This window comes from Myotis davidii, unplaced genomic scaffold, assembly GCF_000327345.1.
Source record: "Myotis davidii unplaced genomic scaffold, ASM32734v1 scaffold991, whole genome shotgun sequence".
NCBI classification, from domain to species: Eukaryota; Metazoa; Chordata; class Mammalia; order Chiroptera; family Vespertilionidae; genus Myotis; species Myotis davidii.
In genome coordinates, this window is record NW_006283137.1 from 176,412 (window position 1) to 198,786 (window position 22,375).

At 69.3% G+C, this 22,375-nt stretch overlaps 1 protein-coding gene across 1 annotated transcript in view; it reads right to left on the reverse strand.

Annotated features, from left to right (window-relative positions):
- The window catches only part of DNAH17 (dynein, axonemal, heavy chain 17), a 107,024-nt gene that overhangs the window by 5,548 nt on the left and 79,101 nt on the right, over window positions 1-22,375 (reverse strand). Inside the window, 2 exon segments of the mRNA XM_015562672.1 lie at window positions 1,423-1,614; window positions 22,238-22,370. Coding sequence (XP_015418158.1) covers window positions 1,423-1,614; window positions 22,238-22,370 — 325 coding nt within the window.

Consider the following 22,375-nt stretch of genomic DNA (forward strand, 5'->3'; position numbering starts at 1 on the left):
TCGCCAGGCCTCCCCGGGAGGCCTGCGGGCCGAGGGACAGGGCCACGTTGTCAGCTCCGTCACTTGGTGCCTCCCTGGAGGTTGGCCGGCGCCTGCCCTTAGCCCCTCCTCCCCCACCACCTGGCGCGTGTGTGCGCGGGGGGGCGAGGGGGGGCGTGTGTGACTAGCAGGACGCTTCCTCCCACACGAGAAAGTGACACAGACAGTCTCTCCCGTCTCCCGTGCGGTGGTTCGGTGTGTGCACCCCGATCCCATCTCAGGTCATGGGGCGCCAGCACCCTGTCTGACCCGCTGCACACGCAGCCGCAGCCGCCCGGGCCCCCCCGAGTGTCTGCAGCCGTGGGGCCACCTCGTGGGGCCGCAGGAAGTGACCTCTGCCCAGACCGTCCCGCCTCCCCCAGGGAACCAAACATTCCGCTGACTGGGCTGGGGGCGTGTGGTGGCTGCCTGTGCCGGGGTGGGGGTCCTCTCCGGGGCCACAGGGGTGTCTGACATCATAGGTCATCAGAGGTCAGCCCCGGACAGGCCGCCCCGGGGAGGCTCCCTGCCCTCGCCTGAGGCCCCCTCCCCTGCCAACCTGCACAGCTTCTTACAATAGGGCACCTCCCACCTTTCCTCACTGAGCCCCTAATGCTTGGAGGCCTGGGGGTTGTCCCCAGGCTCAGGGGGCGGGGTCCAGCCAGCGCAGCAGAGCTGGGCTTCACCCCAGGCGCCTGGCACCAGCACCCCTTCTGACGATGCGGCTCTGCCCACCCACGTCGCCCCCTTACCCGCAGCCAAGCGCTGCTCTTACTGCCCCTCCTCTTAGGAGCTGAGTGAGGAGGGGACGGCCTCTGCCTCCTCCCAGGGCCCCGATGGCAGGTGCAGGGTGAGCGCCAGGCCTCCTGGGAGTCGGCCAAGCGAGATGGGTGGTGTCCGGTCTCTACACAGGCCGCCGGGCCGCCCATGGGGGACAGGCCCCTCGGTGCCGGCTCGGTCCCCCCCTGGGGTCACGCCTCAGGCCATGGGAGGCTCCCGGTCTGCAGACGGGCCTGCTGGGCCCTCAGGGCCAGGCCATGGCCGGAGGCGTCTGGCTTTGTGCCGTCCTCCCTGCTGTGCGGCTGACCACACACTCGGGTTCCTACGGAAGTGTCTGCTCCCTCCCGCTCCGCCTGGGCTGTCTCCATCCTGGCCCACGCCGGCTCAGGCCGCCCGAAGGGCTGGGGTTTCTGGGGGATCCCTGCTCGGGTGCCGGACACCTGTCCTCGGGGAGCGTGGCAGCAGAGGCTGACACCTGTGGGCGGCGGCCGAGGACCGCCTGCCCGTCATTGCCTCAGGTGGGCGGGCTCGAGGCGACCCTCGAGTCAGGTCGGCCCAGCTGTGACCCAGCCCAAGAGGAGGAGGAGGGCGGGCGGGGGCTGAGCCGCCACCAGGCCCCCTTACCTTGGGATTGGCCTCCAGGTAGTTGTACAGCACGTTGATGGAGATGGTGAGGTCCCCGTTGTTGAAGGGGTACGACCTGTTCCAGCCCTGGGCCCCAAACTTGCGCCTCTCGGCCACCACGGCGTGGAAGTAGCAGAGGGCGAACAGGATGCACTTGAACTCCATCTCCTTGGTGCACATCTCCAGGGTGTCCTGCAGGGGGCGTACCGCCATGTCAGGGTGTCCTTTTAGGAATACGGTGACTGCAGCGCAAGGTGTGTGTGTGAGCGTGTCTCTGCATGTGCGTGCACAGGTACTTGTGCAGGGGTGTGTGCGAGTGCATGCCTACAGGAGTGTACATGAGCGTATGCACGTGTGTGTGATCATGTGTGTGTGTGTGTGTTGGTGGTGGTGTGGATGGAGAGCAGCAGAGTGGAGCATCCTCAGAGCTCAAGTCTGGCCTCTGCAGGCCCAGCGACTCCGTGTGCTCTGGGTCCCCGGCTGCACGTGCTCTTACTTGTGCAGGGGTGTGTGCGAGTGCATGCCTACAGGAGTGTACATGAGCGTATGCACGTGTGTGTGATCATGTGTGTGTGTGTGTGTTGGTGGTGGTGTGGATGGAGAGCAGCAGAGTGGAGCATCCTCAGAGCTCAAGTCTGGCCTCTGCAGGCCCAGCGACTCCGTGTGCTCTGGGTCCCCGGCTGCACGTGCTCTGGGTCCCCGACTTCGTGTGTTCTCGGTCCCCGGCTGCACGTGCTCTGGGTCCCCGACTGCACGTGCTCTGGGTCCCCGACCGGCTCGTTGGTGATCTTGATGGCGTTCTCCAGGATGCCCTGGGGGATGATGTGGGAGTCGGGGCTGGGGGCGGGCTCGGGGCTGAGTCCCCGACTCCGTGTGCTCTGGGTCCCCGACTCCGTGTGCTCTGGGTCCCCGACTCCGTGTGCTCTGGGTCCCCGACTCCGTGTGCTCTGGGTCCCCGACTCCGTGTGCTCTGGGTCCCCGACTCCGTGTGCTCTGGGTCCCCGACTCCGTGTGCTCTGGGTCCCCGACTCCGTGTGCTCTGGGTCCCCGACTCCGTGTGCTCTGGGTCCCCGACTCCGTGTGCTCTGGGTCCCCGACTCCGTGTGCTCTGGGTCCCCGACTCCGTGTGCTCTGGGTCCCCGACTCCGTGTGCTCTGGGTCCCCGACTCCGTGTGCTCTGGGTCCCCGACTCCGTGTGCTCTGGGTCCCCGACTCCGTGTGCTCTGGGTCCCCGACTCCGTGTGCTCTGGGTCCCCGACTCCGTGTGCTCTGGGTCCCCGACTCCGTGTGCTCTGGGTCCCCGACTCCGTGTGCTCTGGGTCCCCGACTCCGTGTGCTCTGGGTCCCCGACTCCGTGTGCTCTGGGTCCCCGACTCCGTGTGCTCTGGGTCCCCGACTCCGTGTGCTCTGGGTCCCCGACTCCGTGTGCTCTGGGTCCCCGACTCCGTGTGCTCTGGGTCCCCGACTCCGTGTGCTCTGGGTCCCCGACTCCGTGTGCTCTGGGTCCCCGACTCCGTGTGCTCTGGGTCCCCGACTCCGTGTGCTCTGGGTCCCCGACTCCGTGTGCTCTGGGTCCCCGACTCCGTGTGCTCTGGGTCCCCGACTCCGTGTGCTCTGGGTCCCCGACTCCGTGTGCTCTGGGTCCCCGACTCCGTGTGCTCTGGGTCCCCGACTCCGTGTGCTCTGGGTCCCCGACTCCGTGTGCTCTGGGTCCCCGACTCCGTGTGCTCTGGGTCCCCGACTCCGTGTGCTCTGGGTCCCCGACTCCGTGTGCTCTGGGTCCCCGACTCCGTGTGCTCTGGGTCCCCGACTCCGTGTGCTCTGGGTCCCCGACTCCGTGTGCTCTGGGTCCCCGACTCCGTGTGCTCTGGGTCCCCGACTCCGTGTGCTCTGGGTCCCCGACTCCGTGTGCTCTGGGTCCCCGACTCCGTGTGCTCTGGGTCCCCGACTCCGTGTGCTCTGGGTCCCCGACTCCGTGTGCTCTGGGTCCCCGACTCCGTGTGCTCTGGGTCCCCGACTCCGTGTGCTCTGGGTCCCCGACTCCGTGTGCTCTGGGTCCCCGACTCCGTGTGCTCTGGGTCCCCGACTCCGTGTGCTCTGGGTCCCCGACTCCGTGTGCTCTGGGTCCCCGACTCCGTGTGCTCTGGGTCCCCGACTCCGTGTGCTCTGGGTCCCCGACTCCGTGTGCTCTGGGTCCCCGACTCCGTGTGCTCTGGGTCCCCGACTCCGTGTGCTCTGGGTCCCCGACTCCGTGTGCTCTGGGTCCCCGACTCCGTGTGCTCTGGGTCCCCGACTCCGTGTGCTCTGGGTCCCCGACTCCGTGTGCTCTGGGTCCCCGACTCCGTGTGCTCTGGGTCCCCGACTCCGTGTGCTCTGGGTCCCCGACTCCGTGTGCTCTGGGTCCCCGACTCCGTGTGCTCTGGGTCCCCGACTCCGTGTGCTCTGGGTCCCCGACTCCGTGTGCTCTGGGTCCCCGACTCCGTGTGCTCTGGGTCCCCGACTCCGTGTGCTCTGGGTCCCCGACTCCGTGTGCTCTGGGTCCCCGACTCCGTGTGCTCTGGGTCCCCGACTCCGTGTGCTCTGGGTCCCCGACTCCGTGTGCTCTGGGTCCCCGACTCCGTGTGCTCTGGGTCCCCGACTCCGTGTGCTCTGGGTCCCCGACTCCGTGTGCTCTGGGTCCCCGACTCCGTGTGCTCTGGGTCCCCGACTCCGTGTGCTCTGGGTCCCCGACTCCGTGTGCTCTGGGTCCCCGACTCCGTGTGCTCTGGGTCCCCGACTCCGTGTGCTCTGGGTCCCCGACTCCGTGTGCTCTGGGTCCCCGACTCCGTGTGCTCTGGGTCCCCGACTCCGTGTGCTCTGGGTCCCCGACTCCGTGTGCTCTGGGTCCCCGACTCCGTGTGCTCTGGGTCCCCGACTCCGTGTGCTCTGGGTCCCCGACTCCGTGTGCTCTGGGTCCCCGACTCCGTGTGCTCTGGGTCCCCGACTCCGTGTGCTCTGGGTCCCCGACTCCGTGTGCTCTGGGTCCCCGACTCCGTGTGCTCTGGGTCCCCGACTCCGTGTGCTCTGGGTCCCCGACTCCGTGTGCTCTGGGTCCCCGACTCCGTGTGCTCTGGGTCCCCGACTCCGTGTGCTCTGGGTCCCCGACTCCGTGTGCTCTGGGTCCCCGACTCCGTGTGCTCTGGGTCCCCGACTCCGTGTGCTCTGGGTCCCCGACTCCGTGTGCTCTGGGTCCCCGACTCCGTGTGCTCTGGGTCCCCGACTCCGTGTGCTCTGGGTCCCCGACTCCGTGTGCTCTGGGTCCCCGACTCCGTGTGCTCTGGGTCCCCGACTCCGTGTGCTCTGGGTCCCCGACTCCGTGTGCTCTGGGTCCCCGACTCCGTGTGCTCTGGGTCCCCGACTCCGTGTGCTCTGGGTCCCCGACTCCGTGTGCTCTGGGTCCCCGACTCCGTGTGCTCTGGGTCCCCGACTCCGTGTGCTCTGGGTCCCCGACTCCGTGTGCTCTGGGTCCCCGACTCCGTGTGCTCTGGGTCCCCGACTCCGTGTGCTCTGGGTCCCCGACTCCGTGTGCTCTGGGTCCCCGACTCCGTGTGCTCTGGGTCCCCGACTCCGTGTGCTCTGGGTCCCCGACTCCGTGTGCTCTGGGTCCCCGACTCCGTGTGCTCTGGGTCCCCGACTCCGTGTGCTCTGGGTCCCCGACTCCGTGTGCTCTGGGTCCCCGACTCCGTGTGCTCTGGGTCCCCGACTCCGTGTGCTCTGGGTCCCCGACTCCGTGTGCTCTGGGTCCCCGACTCCGTGTGCTCTGGGTCCCCGACTCCGTGTGCTCTGGGTCCCCGACTCCGTGTGCTCTGGGTCCCCGACTCCGTGTGCTCTGGGTCCCCGACTCCGTGTGCTCTGGGTCCCCGACTCCGTGTGCTCTGGGTCCCCGACTCCGTGTGCTCTGGGTCCCCGACTCCGTGTGCTCTGGGTCCCCGACTCCGTGTGCTCTGGGTCCCCGACTCCGTGTGCTCTGGGTCCCCGACTCCGTGTGCTCTGGGTCCCCGACTCCGTGTGCTCTGGGTCCCCGACTCCGTGTGCTCTGGGTCCCCGACTCCGTGTGCTCTGGGTCCCCGACTCCGTGTGCTCTGGGTCCCCGACTCCGTGTGCTCTGGGTCCCCGACTCCGTGTGCTCTGGGTCCCCGACTCCGTGTGCTCTGGGTCCCCGACTCCGTGTGCTCTGGGTCCCCGACTCCGTGTGCTCTGGGTCCCCGACTCCGTGTGCTCTGGGTCCCCGACTCCGTGTGCTCTGGGTCCCCGACTCCGTGTGCTCTGGGTCCCCGACTCCGTGTGCTCTGGGTCCCCGACTCCGTGTGCTCTGGGTCCCCGACTCCGTGTGCTCTGGGTCCCCGACTCCGTGTGCTCTGGGTCCCCGACTCCGTGTGCTCTGGGTCCCCGACTCCGTGTGCTCTGGGTCCCCGACTCCGTGTGCTCTGGGTCCCCGACTCCGTGTGCTCTGGGTCCCCGACTCCGTGTGCTCTGGGTCCCCGACTCCGTGTGCTCTGGGTCCCCGACTCCGTGTGCTCTGGGTCCCCGACTCCGTGTGCTCTGGGTCCCCGACTCCGTGTGCTCTGGGTCCCCGACTCCGTGTGCTCTGGGTCCCCGACTCCGTGTGCTCTGGGTCCCCGACTCCGTGTGCTCTGGGTCCCCGACTCCGTGTGCTCTGGGTCCCCGACTCCGTGTGCTCTGGGTCCCCGACTCCGTGTGCTCTGGGTCCCCGACTCCGTGTGCTCTGGGTCCCCGACTCCGTGTGCTCTGGGTCCCCGACTCCGTGTGCTCTGGGTCCCCGACTCCGTGTGCTCTGGGTCCCCGACTCCGTGTGCTCTGGGTCCCCGACTCCGTGTGCTCTGGGTCCCCGACTCCGTGTGCTCTGGGTCCCCGACTCCGTGTGCTCTGGGTCCCCGACTCCGTGTGCTCTGGGTCCCCGACTCCGTGTGCTCTGGGTCCCCGACTCCGTGTGCTCTGGGTCCCCGACTCCGTGTGCTCTGGGTCCCCGACTCCGTGTGCTCTGGGTCCCCGACTCCGTGTGCTCTGGGTCCCCGACTCCGTGTGCTCTGGGTCCCCGACTCCGTGTGCTCTGGGTCCCCGACTCCGTGTGCTCTGGGTCCCCGACTCCGTGTGCTCTGGGTCCCCGACTCCGTGTGCTCTGGGTCCCCGACTCCGTGTGCTCTGGGTCCCCGACTCCGTGTGCTCTGGGTCCCCGACTCCGTGTGCTCTGGGTCCCCGACTCCGTGTGCTCTGGGTCCCCGACTCCGTGTGCTCTGGGTCCCCGACTCCGTGTGCTCTGGGTCCCCGACTCCGTGTGCTCTGGGTCCCCGACTCCGTGTGCTCTGGGTCCCCGACTCCGTGTGCTCTGGGTCCCCGACTCCGTGTGCTCTGGGTCCCCGACTCCGTGTGCTCTGGGTCCCCGACTCCGTGTGCTCTGGGTCCCCGACTCCGTGTGCTCTGGGTCCCCGACTCCGTGTGCTCTGGGTCCCCGACTCCGTGTGCTCTGGGTCCCCGACTCCGTGTGCTCTGGGTCCCCGACTCCGTGTGCTCTGGGTCCCCGACTCCGTGTGCTCTGGGTCCCCGACTCCGTGTGCTCTGGGTCCCCGACTCCGTGTGCTCTGGGTCCCCGACTCCGTGTGCTCTGGGTCCCCGACTCCGTGTGCTCTGGGTCCCCGACTCCGTGTGCTCTGGGTCCCCGACTCCGTGTGCTCTGGGTCCCCGACTCCGTGTGCTCTGGGTCCCCGACTCCGTGTGCTCTGGGTCCCCGACTCCGTGTGCTCTGGGTCCCCGACTCCGTGTGCTCTGGGTCCCCGACTCCGTGTGCTCTGGGTCCCCGACTCCGTGTGCTCTGGGTCCCCGACTCCGTGTGCTCTGGGTCCCCGACTCCGTGTGCTCTGGGTCCCCGACTCCGTGTGCTCTGGGTCCCCGACTCCGTGTGCTCTGGGTCCCCGACTCCGTGTGCTCTGGGTCCCCGACTCCGTGTGCTCTGGGTCCCCGACTCCGTGTGCTCTGGGTCCCCGACTCCGTGTGCTCTGGGTCCCCGACTCCGTGTGCTCTGGGTCCCCGACTCCGTGTGCTCTGGGTCCCCGACTCCGTGTGCTCTGGGTCCCCGACTCCGTGTGCTCTGGGTCCCCGACTCCGTGTGCTCTGGGTCCCCGACTCCGTGTGCTCTGGGTCCCCGACTCCGTGTGCTCTGGGTCCCCGACTCCGTGTGCTCTGGGTCCCCGACTCCGTGTGCTCTGGGTCCCCGACTCCGTGTGCTCTGGGTCCCCGACTCCGTGTGCTCTGGGTCCCCGACTCCGTGTGCTCTGGGTCCCCGACTCCGTGTGCTCTGGGTCCCCGACTCCGTGTGCTCTGGGTCCCCGACTCCGTGTGCTCTGGGTCCCCGACTCCGTGTGCTCTGGGTCCCCGACTCCGTGTGCTCTGGGTCCCCGACTCCGTGTGCTCTGGGTCCCCGACTCCGTGTGCTCTGGGTCCCCGACTCCGTGTGCTCTGGGTCCCCGACTCCGTGTGCTCTGGGTCCCCGACTCCGTGTGCTCTGGGTCCCCGACTCCGTGTGCTCTGGGTCCCCGACTCCGTGTGCTCTGGGTCCCCGACTCCGTGTGCTCTGGGTCCCCGACTCCGTGTGCTCTGGGTCCCCGACTCCGTGTGCTCTGGGTCCCCGACTCCGTGTGCTCTGGGTCCCCGACTCCGTGTGCTCTGGGTCCCCGACTCCGTGTGCTCTGGGTCCCCGACTCCGTGTGCTCTGGGTCCCCGACTCCGTGTGCTCTGGGTCCCCGACTCCGTGTGCTCTGGGTCCCCGACTCCGTGTGCTCTGGGTCCCCGACTCCGTGTGCTCTGGGTCCCCGACTCCGTGTGCTCTGGGTCCCCGACTCCGTGTGCTCTGGGTCCCCGACTCCGTGTGCTCTGGGTCCCCGACTCCGTGTGCTCTGGGTCCCCGACTCCGTGTGCTCTGGGTCCCCGACTCCGTGTGCTCTGGGTCCCCGACTCCGTGTGCTCTGGGTCCCCGACTCCGTGTGCTCTGGGTCCCCGACTCCGTGTGCTCTGGGTCCCCGACTCCGTGTGCTCTGGGTCCCCGACTCCGTGTGCTCTGGGTCCCCGACTCCGTGTGCTCTGGGTCCCCGACTCCGTGTGCTCTGGGTCCCCGACTCCGTGTGCTCTGGGTCCCCGACTCCGTGTGCTCTGGGTCCCCGACTCCGTGTGCTCTGGGTCCCCGACTCCGTGTGCTCTGGGTCCCCGACTCCGTGTGCTCTGGGTCCCCGACTCCGTGTGCTCTGGGTCCCCGACTCCGTGTGCTCTGGGTCCCCGACTCCGTGTGCTCTGGGTCCCCGACTCCGTGTGCTCTGGGTCCCCGACTCCGTGTGCTCTGGGTCCCCGACTCCGTGTGCTCTGGGTCCCCGACTCCGTGTGCTCTGGGTCCCCGACTCCGTGTGCTCTGGGTCCCCGACTCCGTGTGCTCTGGGTCCCCGACTCCGTGTGCTCTGGGTCCCCGACTCCGTGTGCTCTGGGTCCCCGACTCCGTGTGCTCTGGGTCCCCGACTCCGTGTGCTCTGGGTCCCCGACTCCGTGTGCTCTGGGTCCCCGACTCCGTGTGCTCTGGGTCCCCGACTCCGTGTGCTCTGGGTCCCCGACTCCGTGTGCTCTGGGTCCCCGACTCCGTGTGCTCTGGGTCCCCGACTCCGTGTGCTCTGGGTCCCCGACTCCGTGTGCTCTGGGTCCCCGACTCCGTGTGCTCTGGGTCCCCGACTCCGTGTGCTCTGGGTCCCCGACTCCGTGTGCTCTGGGTCCCCGACTCCGTGTGCTCTGGGTCCCCGACTCCGTGTGCTCTGGGTCCCCGACTCCGTGTGCTCTGGGTCCCCGACTCCGTGTGCTCTGGGTCCCCGACTCCGTGTGCTCTGGGTCCCCGACTCCGTGTGCTCTGGGTCCCCGACTCCGTGTGCTCTGGGTCCCCGACTCCGTGTGCTCTGGGTCCCCGACTCCGTGTGCTCTGGGTCCCCGACTCCGTGTGCTCTGGGTCCCCGACTCCGTGTGCTCTGGGTCCCCGACTCCGTGTGCTCTGGGTCCCCGACTCCGTGTGCTCTGGGTCCCCGACTCCGTGTGCTCTGGGTCCCCGACTCCGTGTGCTCTGGGTCCCCGACTCCGTGTGCTCTGGGTCCCCGACTCCGTGTGCTCTGGGTCCCCGACTCCGTGTGCTCTGGGTCCCCGACTCCGTGTGCTCTGGGTCCCCGACTCCGTGTGCTCTGGGTCCCCGACTCCGTGTGCTCTGGGTCCCCGACTCCGTGTGCTCTGGGTCCCCGACTCCGTGTGCTCTGGGTCCCCGACTCCGTGTGCTCTGGGTCCCCGACTCCGTGTGCTCTGGGTCCCCGACTCCGTGTGCTCTGGGTCCCCGACTCCGTGTGCTCTGGGTCCCCGACTCCGTGTGCTCTGGGTCCCCGACTCCGTGTGCTCTGGGTCCCCGACTCCGTGTGCTCTGGGTCCCCGACTCCGTGTGCTCTGGGTCCCCGACTCCGTGTGCTCTGGGTCCCCGACTCCGTGTGCTCTGGGTCCCCGACTCCGTGTGCTCTGGGTCCCCGACTCCGTGTGCTCTGGGTCCCCGACTCCGTGTGCTCTGGGTCCCCGACTCCGTGTGCTCTGGGTCCCCGACTCCGTGTGCTCTGGGTCCCCGACTCCGTGTGCTCTGGGTCCCCGACTCCGTGTGCTCTGGGTCCCCGACTCCGTGTGCTCTGGGTCCCCGACTCCGTGTGCTCTGGGTCCCCGACTCCGTGTGCTCTGGGTCCCCGACTCCGTGTGCTCTGGGTCCCCGACTCCGTGTGCTCTGGGTCCCCGACTCCGTGTGCTCTGGGTCCCCGACTCCGTGTGCTCTGGGTCCCCGACTCCGTGTGCTCTGGGTCCCCGACTCCGTGTGCTCTGGGTCCCCGACTCCGTGTGCTCTGGGTCCCCGACTCCGTGTGCTCTGGGTCCCCGACTCCGTGTGCTCTGGGTCCCCGACTCCGTGTGCTCTGGGTCCCCGACTCCGTGTGCTCTGGGTCCCCGACTCCGTGTGCTCTGGGTCCCCGACTCCGTGTGCTCTGGGTCCCCGACTCCGTGTGCTCTGGGTCCCCGACTCCGTGTGCTCTGGGTCCCCGACTCCGTGTGCTCTGGGTCCCCGACTCCGTGTGCTCTGGGTCCCCGACTCCGTGTGCTCTGGGTCCCCGACTCCGTGTGCTCTGGGTCCCCGACTCCGTGTGCTCTGGGTCCCCGACTCCGTGTGCTCTGGGTCCCCGACTCCGTGTGCTCTGGGTCCCCGACTCCGTGTGCTCTGGGTCCCCGACTCCGTGTGCTCTGGGTCCCCGACTCCGTGTGCTCTGGGTCCCCGACTCCGTGTGCTCTGGGTCCCCGACTCCGTGTGCTCTGGGTCCCCGACTCCGTGTGCTCTGGGTCCCCGACTCCGTGTGCTCTGGGTCCCCGACTCCGTGTGCTCTGGGTCCCCGACTCCGTGTGCTCTGGGTCCCCGACTCCGTGTGCTCTGGGTCCCCGACTCCGTGTGCTCTGGGTCCCCGACTCCGTGTGCTCTGGGTCCCCGACTCCGTGTGCTCTGGGTCCCCGACTCCGTGTGCTCTGGGTCCCCGACTCCGTGTGCTCTGGGTCCCCGACTCCGTGTGCTCTGGGTCCCCGACTCCGTGTGCTCTGGGTCCCCGACTCCGTGTGCTCTGGGTCCCCGACTCCGTGTGCTCTGGGTCCCCGACTCCGTGTGCTCTGGGTCCCCGACTCCGTGTGCTCTGGGTCCCCGACTCCGTGTGCTCTGGGTCCCCGACTCCGTGTGCTCTGGGTCCCCGACTCCGTGTGCTCTGGGTCCCCGACTCCGTGTGCTCTGGGTCCCCGACTCCGTGTGCTCTGGGTCCCCGACTCCGTGTGCTCTGGGTCCCCGACTCCGTGTGCTCTGGGTCCCCGACTCCGTGTGCTCTGGGTCCCCGACTCCGTGTGCTCTGGGTCCCCGACTCCGTGTGCTCTGGGTCCCCGACTCCGTGTGCTCTGGGTCCCCGACTCCGTGTGCTCTGGGTCCCCGACTCCGTGTGCTCTGGGTCCCCGACTCCGTGTGCTCTGGGTCCCCGACTCCGTGTGCTCTGGGTCCCCGACTCCGTGTGCTCTGGGTCCCCGACTCCGTGTGCTCTGGGTCCCCGACTCCGTGTGCTCTGGGTCCCCGACTCCGTGTGCTCTGGGTCCCCGACTCCGTGTGCTCTGGGTCCCCGACTCCGTGTGCTCTGGGTCCCCGACTCCGTGTGCTCTGGGTCCCCGACTCCGTGTGCTCTGGGTCCCCGACTCCGTGTGCTCTGGGTCCCCGACTCCGTGTGCTCTGGGTCCCCGACTCCGTGTGCTCTGGGTCCCCGACTCCGTGTGCTCTGGGTCCCCGACTCCGTGTGCTCTGGGTCCCCGACTCCGTGTGCTCTGGGTCCCCGACTCCGTGTGCTCTGGGTCCCCGACTCCGTGTGCTCTGGGTCCCCGACTCCGTGTGCTCTGGGTCCCCGACTCCGTGTGCTCTGGGTCCCCGACTCCGTGTGCTCTGGGTCCCCGACTCCGTGTGCTCTGGGTCCCCGACTCCGTGTGCTCTGGGTCCCCGACTCCGTGTGCTCTGGGTCCCCGACTCCGTGTGCTCTGGGTCCCCGACTCCGTGTGCTCTGGGTCCCCGACTCCGTGTGCTCTGGGTCCCCGACTCCGTGTGCTCTGGGTCCCCGACTCCGTGTGCTCTGGGTCCCCGACTCCGTGTGCTCTGGGTCCCCGACTCCGTGTGCTCTGGGTCCCCGACTCCGTGTGCTCTGGGTCCCCGACTCCGTGTGCTCTGGGTCCCCGACTCCGTGTGCTCTGGGTCCCCGACTCCGTGTGCTCTGGGTCCCCGACTCCGTGTGCTCTGGGTCCCCGACTCCGTGTGCTCTGGGTCCCCGACTCCGTGTGCTCTGGGTCCCCGACTCCGTGTGCTCTGGGTCCCCGACTCCGTGTGCTCTGGGTCCCCGACTCCGTGTGCTCTGGGTCCCCGACTCCGTGTGCTCTGGGTCCCCGACTCCGTGTGCTCTGGGTCCCCGACTCCGTGTGCTCTGGGTCCCCGACTCCGTGTGCTCTGGGTCCCCGACTCCGTGTGCTCTGGGTCCCCGACTCCGTGTGCTCTGGGTCCCCGACTCCGTGTGCTCTGGGTCCCCGACTCCGTGTGCTCTGGGTCCCCGACTCCGTGTGCTCTGGGTCCCCGACTCCGTGTGCTCTGGGTCCCCGACTCCGTGTGCTCTGGGTCCCCGACTCCGTGTGCTCTGGGTCCCCGACTCCGTGTGCTCTGGGTCCCCGACTCCGTGTGCTCTGGGTCCCCGACTCCGTGTGCTCTGGGTCCCCGACTCCGTGTGCTCTGGGTCCCCGACTCCGTGTGCTCTGGGTCCCCGACTCCGTGTGCTCTGGGTCCCCGACTCCGTGTGCTCTGGGTCCCCGACTCCGTGTGCTCTGGGTCCCCGACTCCGTGTGCTCTGGGTCCCCGACTCCGTGTGCTCTGGGTCCCCGACTCCGTGTGCTCTGGGTCCCCGACTCCGTGTGCTCTGGGTCCCCGACTCCGTGTGCTCTGGGTCCCCGACTCCGTGTGCTCTGGGTCCCCGACTCCGTGTGCTCTGGGTCCCCGACTCCGTGTGCTCTGGGTCCCCGACTCCGTGTGCTCTGGGTCCCCGACTCCGTGTGCTCTGGGTCCCCGACTCCGTGTGCTCTGGGTCCCCGACTCCGTGTGCTCTGGGTCCCCGACTCCGTGTGCTCTGGGTCCCCGACTCCGTGTGCTCTGGGTCCCCGACTCCGTGTGCTCTGGGTCCCCGACTCCGTGTGCTCTGGGTCCCCGACTCCGTGTGCTCTGGGTCCCCGACTCCGTGTGCTCTGGGTCCCCGACTCCGTGTGCTCTGGGTCCCCGACTCCGTGTGCTCTGGGTCCCCGACTCCGTGTGCTCTGGGTCCCCGACTCCGTGTGCTCTGGGTCCCCGACTCCGTGTGCTCTGGGTCCCCGACTCCGTGTGCTCTGGGTCCCCGACTCCGTGTGCTCTGGGTCCCCGACTCCGTGTGCTCTGGGTCCCCGACTCCGTGTGCTCTGGGTCCCCGACTCCGTGTGCTCTGGGTCCCCGACTCCGTGTGCTCTGGGTCCCCGACTCCGTGTGCTCTGGGTCCCCGACTCCGTGTGCTCTGGGTCCCCGACTCCGTGTGCTCTGGGTCCCCGACTCCGTGTGCTCTGGGTCCCCGACTCCGTGTGCTCTGGGTCCCCGACTCCGTGTGCTCTGGGTCCCCGACTCCGTGTGCTCTGGGTCCCCGACTCCGTGTGCTCTGGGTCCCCGACTCCGTGTGCTCTGGGTCCCCGACTCCGTGTGCTCTGGGTCCCCGACTCCGTGTGCTCTGGGTCCCCGACTCCGTGTGCTCTGGGTCCCCGACTCCGTGTGCTCTGGGTCCCCGACTCCGTGTGCTCTGGGTCCCCGACTCCGTGTGCTCTGGGTCCCCGACTCCGTGTGCTCTGGGTCCCCGACTCCGTGTGCTCTGGGTCCCCGACTCCGTGTGCTCTGGGTCCCCGACTCCGTGTGCTCTGGGTCCCCGACTCCGTGTGCTCTGGGTCCCCGACTCCGTGTGCTCTGGGTCCCCGACTCCGTGTGCTCTGGGTCCCCGACTCCGTGTGCTCTGGGTCCCCGACTCCGTGTGCTCTGGGTCCCCGACTCCGTGTGCTCTGGGTCCCCGACTCCGTGTGCTCTGGGTCCCCGACTCCGTGTGCTCTGGGTCCCCGACTCCGTGTGCTCTGGGTCCCCGACTCCGTGTGCTCTGGGTCCCCGACTCCGTGTGCTCTGGGTCCCCGACTCCGTGTGCTCTGGGTCCCCGACTCCGTGTGCTCTGGGTCCCCGACTCCGTGTGCTCTGGGTCCCCGACTCCGTGTGCTCTGGGTCCCCGACTCCGTGTGCTCTGGGTCCCCGACTCCGTGTGCTCTGGGTCCCCGACTCCGTGTGCTCTGGGTCCCCGACTCCGTGTGCTCTGGGTCCCCGACTCCGTGTGCTCTGGGTCCCCGACTCCGTGTGCTCTGGGTCCCCGACTCCGTGTGCTCTGGGTCCCCGACTCCGTGTGCTCTGGGTCCCCGACTCCGTGTGCTCTGGGTCCCCGACTCCGTGTGCTCTGGGTCCCCGACTCCGTGTGCTCTGGGTCCCCGACTCCGTGTGCTCTGGGTCCCCGACTCCGTGTGCTCTGGGTCCCCGACTCCGTGTGCTCTGGGTCCCCGACTCCGTGTGCTCTGGGTCCCCGACTCCGTGTGCTCTGGGTCCCCGACTCCGTGTGCTCTGGGTCCCCGACTCCGTGTGCTCTGGGTCCCCGACTCCGTGTGCTCTGGGTCCCCGACTCCGTGTGCTCTGGGTCCCCGACTCCGTGTGCTCTGGGTCCCCGACTCCGTGTGCTCTGGGTCCCCGACTCCGTGTGCTCTGGGTCCCCGACTCCGTGTGCTCTGGGTCCCCGACTCCGTGTGCTCTGGGTCCCCGACTCCGTGTGCTCTGGGTCCCCGACTCCGTGTGCTCTGGGTCCCCGACTCCGTGTGCTCTGGGTCCCCGACTCCGTGTGCTCTGGGTCCCCGACTCCGTGTGCTCTGGGTCCCCGACTCCGTGTGCTCTGGGTCCCCGACTCCGTGTGCTCTGGGTCCCCGACTCCGTGTGCTCTGGGTCCCCGACTCCGTGTGCTCTGGGTCCCCGACTCCGTGTGCTCTGGGTCCCCGACTCCGTGTGCTCTGGGTCCCCGACTCCGTGTGCTCTGGGTCCCCGACTCCGTGTGCTCTGGGTCCCCGACTCCGTGTGCTCTGGGTCCCCGACTCCGTGTGCTCTGGGTCCCCGACTCCGTGTGCTCTGGGTCCCCGACTCCGTGTGCTCTGGGTCCCCGACTCCGTGTGCTCTGGGTCCCCGACTCCGTGTGCTCTGGGTCCCCGACTCCGTGTGCTCTGGGTCCCCGACTCCGTGTGCTCTGGGTCCCCGACTCCGTGTGCTCTGGGTCCCCGACTCCGTGTGCTCTGGGTCCCCGACTCCGTGTGCTCTGGGTCCCCGACTCCGTGTGCTCTGGGTCCCCGACTCCGTGTGCTCTGGGTCCCCGACTCCGTGTGCTCTGGGTCCCCGACTCCGTGTGCTCTGGGTCCCCGACTCCGTGTGCTCTGGGTCCCCGACTCCGTGTGCTCTGGGTCCCCGACTCCGTGTGCTCTGGGTCCCCGACTCCGTGTGCTCTGGGTCCCCGACTCCGTGTGCTCTGGGTCCCCGACTCCGTGTGCTCTGGGTCCCCGACTCCGTGTGCTCTGGGTCCCCGACTCCGTGTGCTCTGGGTCCCCGACTCCGTGTGCTCTGGGTCCCCGACTCCGTGTGCTCTGGGTCCCCGACTCCGTGTGCTCTGGGTCCCCGACTCCGTGTGCTCTGGGTCCCCGACTCCGTGTGCTCTGGGTCCCCGACTCCGTGTGCTCTGGGTCCCCGACTCCGTGTGCTCTGGGTCCCCGACTCCGTGTGCTCTGGGTCCCCGACTCCGTGTGCTCTGGGTCCCCGACTCCGTGTGCTCTGGGTCCCCGACTCCGTGTGCTCTGGGTCCCCGACTCCGTGTGCTCTGGGTCCCCGACTCCGTGTGCTCTGGGTCCCCGACTCCGTGTGCTCTGGGTCCCCGACTCCGTGTGCTCTGGGTCCCCGACTCCGTGTGCTCTGGGTCCCCGACTCCGTGTGCTCTGGGTCCCCGACTCCGTGTGCTCTGGGTCCCCGACTCCGTGTGCTCTGGGTCCCCGACTCCGTGTGCTCTGGGTCCCCGACTCCGTGTGCTCTGGGTCCCCGACTCCGTGTGCTCTGGGTCCCCGACTCCGTGTGCTCTGGGTCCCCGACTCCGTGTGCTCTGGGTCCCCGACTCCGTGTGCTCTGGGTCCCCGACTCCGTGTGCTCTGGGTCCCCGACTCCGTGTGCTCTGGGTCCCCGACTCCGTGTGCTCTGGGTCCCCGACTCCGTGTGCTCTGGGTCCCCGACTCCGTGTGCTCTGGGTCCCCGACTCCGTGTGCTCTGGGTCCCCGACTCCGTGTGCTCTGGGTCCCCGACTCCGTGTGCTCTGGGTCCCCGACTCCGTGTGCTCTGGGTCCCCGACTCCGTGTGCTCTGGGTCCCCGACTCCGTGTGCTCTGGGTCCCCGACTCCGTGTGCTCTGGGTCCCCGACTCCGTGTGCTCTGGGTCCCCGACTCCGTGTGCTCTGGGTCCCCGACTCCGTGTGCTCTGGGTCCCCGACTCCGTGTGCTCTGGGTCCCCGACTCCGTGTGCTCTGGGTCCCCGACTCCGTGTGCTCTGGGTCCCCGACTCCGTGTGCTCTGGGTCCCCGACTCCGTGTGCTCTGGGTCCCCGACTCCGTGTGCTCTGGGTCCCCGACTCCGTGTGCTCTGGGTCCCCGACTCCGTGTGCTCTGGGTCCCCGACTCCGTGTGCTCTGGGTCCCCGACTCCGTGTGCTCTGGGTCCCCGACTCCGTGTGCTCTGGGTCCCCGACTCCGTGTGCTCTGGGTCCCCGACTCCGTGTGCTCTGGGTCCCCGACTCCGTGTGCTCTGGGTCCCCGACTCCGTGTGCTCTGGGTCCCCGACTCCGTGTGCTCTGGGTCCCCGACTCCGTGTGCTCTGGGTCCCCGACTCCGTGTGCTCTGGGTCCCCGACTCCGTGTGCTCTGGGTCCCCGACTCCGTGTGCTCTGGGTCCCCGACTCCGTGTGCTCTGGGTCCCCGACTCCGTGTGCTCTGGGTCCCCGACTCCGTGTGCTCTGGGTCCCCGACTCCGTGTGCTCTGGGTCCCCGACTCCGTGTGCTCTGGGTCCCCGACTCCGTGTGCTCTGGGTCCCCGACTCCGTGTGCTCTGGGTCCCCGACTCCGTGTGCTCTGGGTCCCCGACTCCGTGTGCTCTGGGTCCCCGACTCCGTGTGCTCTGGGTCCCCGACTCCGTGTGCTCTGGGTCCCCGACTCCGTGTGCTCTGGGTCCCCGACTCCGTGTGCTCTGGGTCCCCGACTCCGTGTGCTCTGGGTCCCCGACTCCGTGTGCTCTGGGTCCCCGACTCCGTGTGCTCTGGGTCCCCGACTCCGTGTGCTCTGGGTCCCCGACTCCGTGTGCTCTGGGTCCCCGACTCCGTGTGCTCTGGGTCCCCGACTCCGTGTGCTCTGGGTCCCCGACTCCGTGTGCTCTGGGTCCCCGACTCCGTGTGCTCTGGGTCCCCGACTCCGTGTGCTCTGGGTCCCCGACTCCGTGTGCTCTGGGTCCCCGACTCCGTGTGCTCTGGGTCCCCGACTCCGTGTGCTCTGGGTCCCCGACTCCGTGTGCTCTGGGTCCCCGACTCCGTGTGCTCTGGGTCCCCGACTCCGTGTGCTCTGGGTCCCCGACTCCGTGTGCTCTGGGTCCCCGACTCCGTGTGCTCTGGGTCCCCGACTCCGTGTGCTCTGGGTCCCCGACTCCGTGTGCTCTGGGTCCCCGACTCCGTGTGCTCTGGGTCCCCGACTCCGTGTGCTCTGGGTCCCCGACTCCGTGTGCTCTGGGTCCCCGACTCCGTGTGCTCTGGGTCCCCGACTCCGTGTGCTCTGGGTCCCCGACTCCGTGTGCTCTGGGTCCCCGACTCCGTGTGCTCTGGGTCCCCGACTCCGTGTGCTCTGGGTCCCCGACTCCGTGTGCTCTGGGTCCCCGACTCCGTGTGCTCTGGGTCCCCGACTCCGTGTGCTCTGGGTCCCCGACTCCGTGTGCTCTGGGTCCCCGACTCCGTGTGCTCTGGGTCCCCGACTCCGTGTGCTCTGGGTCCCCGACTCCGTGTGCTCTGGGTCCCCGACTCCGTGTGCTCTGGGTCCCCGACTCCGTGTGCTCTGGGTCCCCGACTCCGTGTGCTCTGGGTCCCCGACTCCGTGTGCTCTGGGTCCCCGACTCCGTGTGCTCTGGGTCCCCGACTCCGTGTGCTCTGGGTCCCCGACTCCGTGTGCTCTGGGTCCCCGACTCCGTGTGCTCTGGGTCCCCGACTCCGTGTGCTCTGGGTCCCCGACTCCGTGTGCTCTGGGTCCCCGACTCCGTGTGCTCTGGGTCCCCGACTCCGTGTGCTCTGGGTCCCCGACTCCGTGTGCTCTGGGTCCCCGACTCCGTGTGCTCTGGGTCCCCGACTCCGTGTGCTCTGGGTCCCCGACTCCGTGTGCTCTGGGTCCCCGACTCCGTGTGCTCTGGGTCCCCGACTCCGTGTGCTCTGGGTCCCCGACTCCGTGTGCTCTGGGTCCCCGACTCCGTGTGCTCTGGGTCCCCGACTCCGTGTGCTCTGGGTCCCCGACTCCGTGTGCTCTGGGTCCCCGACTCCGTGTGCTCTGGGTCCCCGACTCCGTGTGCTCTGGGTCCCCGACTCCGTGTGCTCTGGGTCCCCGACTCCGTGTGCTCTGGGTCCCCGACTCCGTGTGCTCTGGGTCCCCGACTCCGTGTGCTCTGGGTCCCCGACTCCGTGTGCTCTGGGTCCCCGACTCCGTGTGCTCTGGGTCCCCGACTCCGTGTGCTCTGGGTCCCCGACTCCGTGTGCTCTGGGTCCCCGACTCCGTGTGCTCTGGGTCCCCGACTCCGTGTGCTCTGGGTCCCCGACTCCGTGTGCTCTGGGTCCCCGACTCCGTGTGCTCTGGGTCCCCGACTCCGTGTGCTCTGGGTCCCCGACTCCGTGTGCTCTGGGTCCCCGACTCCGTGTGCTCTGGGTCCCCGACTCCGTGTGCTCTGGGTCCCCGACTCCGTGTGCTCTGGGTCCCCGACTCCGTGTGCTCTGGGTCCCCGACTCCGTGTGCTCTGGGTCCCCGACTCCGTGTGCTCTGGGTCCCCGACTCCGTGTGCTCTGGGTCCCCGACTCCGTGTGCTCTGGGTCCCCGACTCCGTGTGCTCTGGGTCCCCGACTCCGTGTGCTCTGGGTCCCCGACTCCGTGTGCTCTGGGTCCCCGACTCCGTGTGCTCTGGGTCCCCGACTCCGTGTGCTCTGGGTCCCCGACTCCGTGTGCTCTGGGTCCCCGACTCCGTGTGCTCTGGGTCCCCGACTCCGTGTGCTCTGGGTCCCCGACTCCGTGTGCTCTGGGTCCCCGACTCCGTGTGCTCTGGGTCCCCGACTCCGTGTGCTCTGGGTCCCCGACTCCGTGTGCTCTGGGTCCCCGACTCCGTGTGCTCTGGGTCCCCGACTCCGTGTGCTCTGGGTCCCCGACTCCGTGTGCTCTGGGTCCCCGACTCCGTGTGCTCTGGGTCCCCGACTCCGTGTGCTCTGGGTCCCCGACTCCGTGTGCTCTGGGTCCCCGACTCCGTGTGCTCTGGGTCCCCGACTCCGTGTGCTCTGGGTCCCCGACTCCGTGTGCTCTGGGTCCCCGACTCCGTGTGCTCTGGGTCCCCGACTCCGTGTGCTCTGGGTCCCCGACTCCGTGTGCTCTGGGTCCCCGACTCCGTGTGCTCTGGGTCCCCGACTCCGTGTGCTCTGGGTCCCCGACTCCGTGTGCTCTGGGTCCCCGACTCCGTGTGCTCTGGGTCCCCGACTCCGTGTGCTCTGGGTCCCCGACTCCGTGTGCTCTGGGTCCCCGACTCCGTGTGCTCTGGGTCCCCGACTCCGTGTGCTCTGGGTCCCCGACTCCGTGTGCTCTGGGTCCCCGACTCCGTGTGCTCTGGGTCCCCGACTCCGTGTGCTCTGGGTCCCCGACTCCGTGTGCTCTGGGTCCCCGACTCCGTGTGCTCTGGGTCCCCGACTCCGTGTGCTCTGGGTCCCCGACTCCGTGTGCTCTGGGTCCCCGACTCCGTGTGCTCTGGGTCCCCGACTCCGTGTGCTCTGGGTCCCCGACTCCGTGTGCTCTGGGTCCCCGACTCCGTGTGCTCTGGGTCCCCGACTCCGTGTGCTCTGGGTCCCCGACTCCGTGTGCTCTGGGTCCCCGACTCCGTGTGCTCTGGGTCCCCGACTCCGTGTGCTCTGGGTCCCCGACTCCGTGTGCTCTGGGTCCCCGACTCCGTGTGCTCTGGGTCCCCGACTCCGTGTGCTCTGGGTCCCCGACTCCGTGTGCTCTGGGTCCCCGACTCCGTGTGCTCTGGGTCCCCGACTCCGTGTGCTCTGGGTCCCCGACTCCGTGTGCTCTGGGTCCCCGACTCCGTGTGCTCTGGGTCCCCGACTCCGTGTGCTCTGGGTCCCCGACTCCGTGTGCTCTGGGTCCCCGACTCCGTGTGCTCTGGGTCCCCGACTCCGTGTGCTCTGGGTCCCCGACTCCGTGTGCTCTGGGTCCCCGACTCCGTGTGCTCTGGGTCCCCGACTCCGTGTGCTCTGGGTCCCCGACTCCGTGTGCTCTGGGTCCCCGACTCCGTGTGCTCTGGGTCCCCGACTCCGTGTGCTCTGGGTCCCCGACTCCGTGTGCTCTGGGTCCCCGACTCCGTGTGCTCTGGGTCCCCGACTCCGTGTGCTCTGGGTCCCCGACTCCGTGTGCTCTGGGTCCCCGACTCCGTGTGCTCTGGGTCCCCGACTCCGTGTGCTCTGGGTCCCCGACTCCGTGTGCTCTGGGTCCCCGACTCCGTGTGCTCTGGGTCCCCGACTCCGTGTGCTCTGGGTCCCCGACTCCGTGTGCTCTGGGTCCCCGACTCCGTGTGCTCTGGGTCCCCGACTCCGTGTGCTCTGGGTCCCCGACTCCGTGTGCTCTGGGTCCCCGACTCCGTGTGCTCTGGGTCCCCGACTCCGTGTGCTCTGGGTCCCCGACTCCGTGTGCTCTGGGTCCCCGACTCCGTGTGCTCTGGGTCCCCGACTCCGTGTGCTCTGGGTCCCCGACTCCGTGTGCTCTGGGTCCCCGACTCCGTGTGCTCTGGGTCCCCGACTCCGTGTGCTCTGGGTCCCCGACTCCGTGTGCTCTGGGTCCCCGACTCCGTGTGCTCTGGGTCCCCGACTCCGTGTGCTCTGGGTCCCCGACTCCGTGTGCTCTGGGTCCCCGACTCCGTGTGCTCTGGGTCCCCGACTCCGTGTGCTCTGGGTCCCCGACTCCGTGTGCTCTGGGTCCCCGACTCCGTGTGCTCTGGGTCCCCGACTCCGTGTGCTCTGGGTCCCCGACTCCGTGTGCTCTGGGTCCCCGACTCCGTGTGCTCTGGGTCCCCGACTCCGTGTGCTCTGGGTCCCCGACTCCGTGTGCTCTGGGTCCCCGACTCCGTGTGCTCTGGGTCCCCGACTCCGTGTGCTCTGGGTCCCCGACTCCGTGTGCTCTGGGTCCCCGACTCCGTGTGCTCTGGGTCCCCGACTCCGTGTGCTCTGGGTCCCCGACTCCGTGTGCTCTGGGTCCCCGACTCCGTGTGCTCTGGGTCCCCGACTCCGTGTGCTCTGGGTCCCCGACTCCGTGTGCTCTGGGTCCCCGACTCCGTGTGCTCTGGGTCCCCGACTCCGTGTGCTCTGGGTCCCCGACTCCGTGTGCTCTGGGTCCCCGACTCCGTGTGCTCTGGGTCCCCGACTCCGTGTGCTCTGGGTCCCCGACTCCGTGTGCTCTGGGTCCCCGACTCCGTGTGCTCTGGGTCCCCGACTCCGTGTGCTCTGGGTCCCCGACTCCGTGTGCTCTGGGTCCCCGACTCCGTGTGCTCTGGGTCCCCGACTCCGTGTGCTCTGGGTCCCCGACTCCGTGTGCTCTGGGTCCCCGACTCCGTGTGCTCTGGGTCCCCGACTCCGTGTGCTCTGGGTCCCCGACTCCGTGTGCTCTGGGTCCCCGACTCCGTGTGCTCTGGGTCCCCGACTCCGTGTGCTCTGGGTCCCCGGCGGCTCAGACGGGACGGGCGGGGTGGGGCACGGGCACCGGAGGAAGCGCCCACCTGGGTGAAGAGGTCCAGGGCCTTGTGCAGGTTGGCATGCATGCCCGTGGGCGGCTCGTTGGTGATCTTGATGGCGTTCTCCAGGATGCCCTGGGGGATGATGTGGGAGTCGGGGCTGGGGGCGGGCTCGGGGCTGAG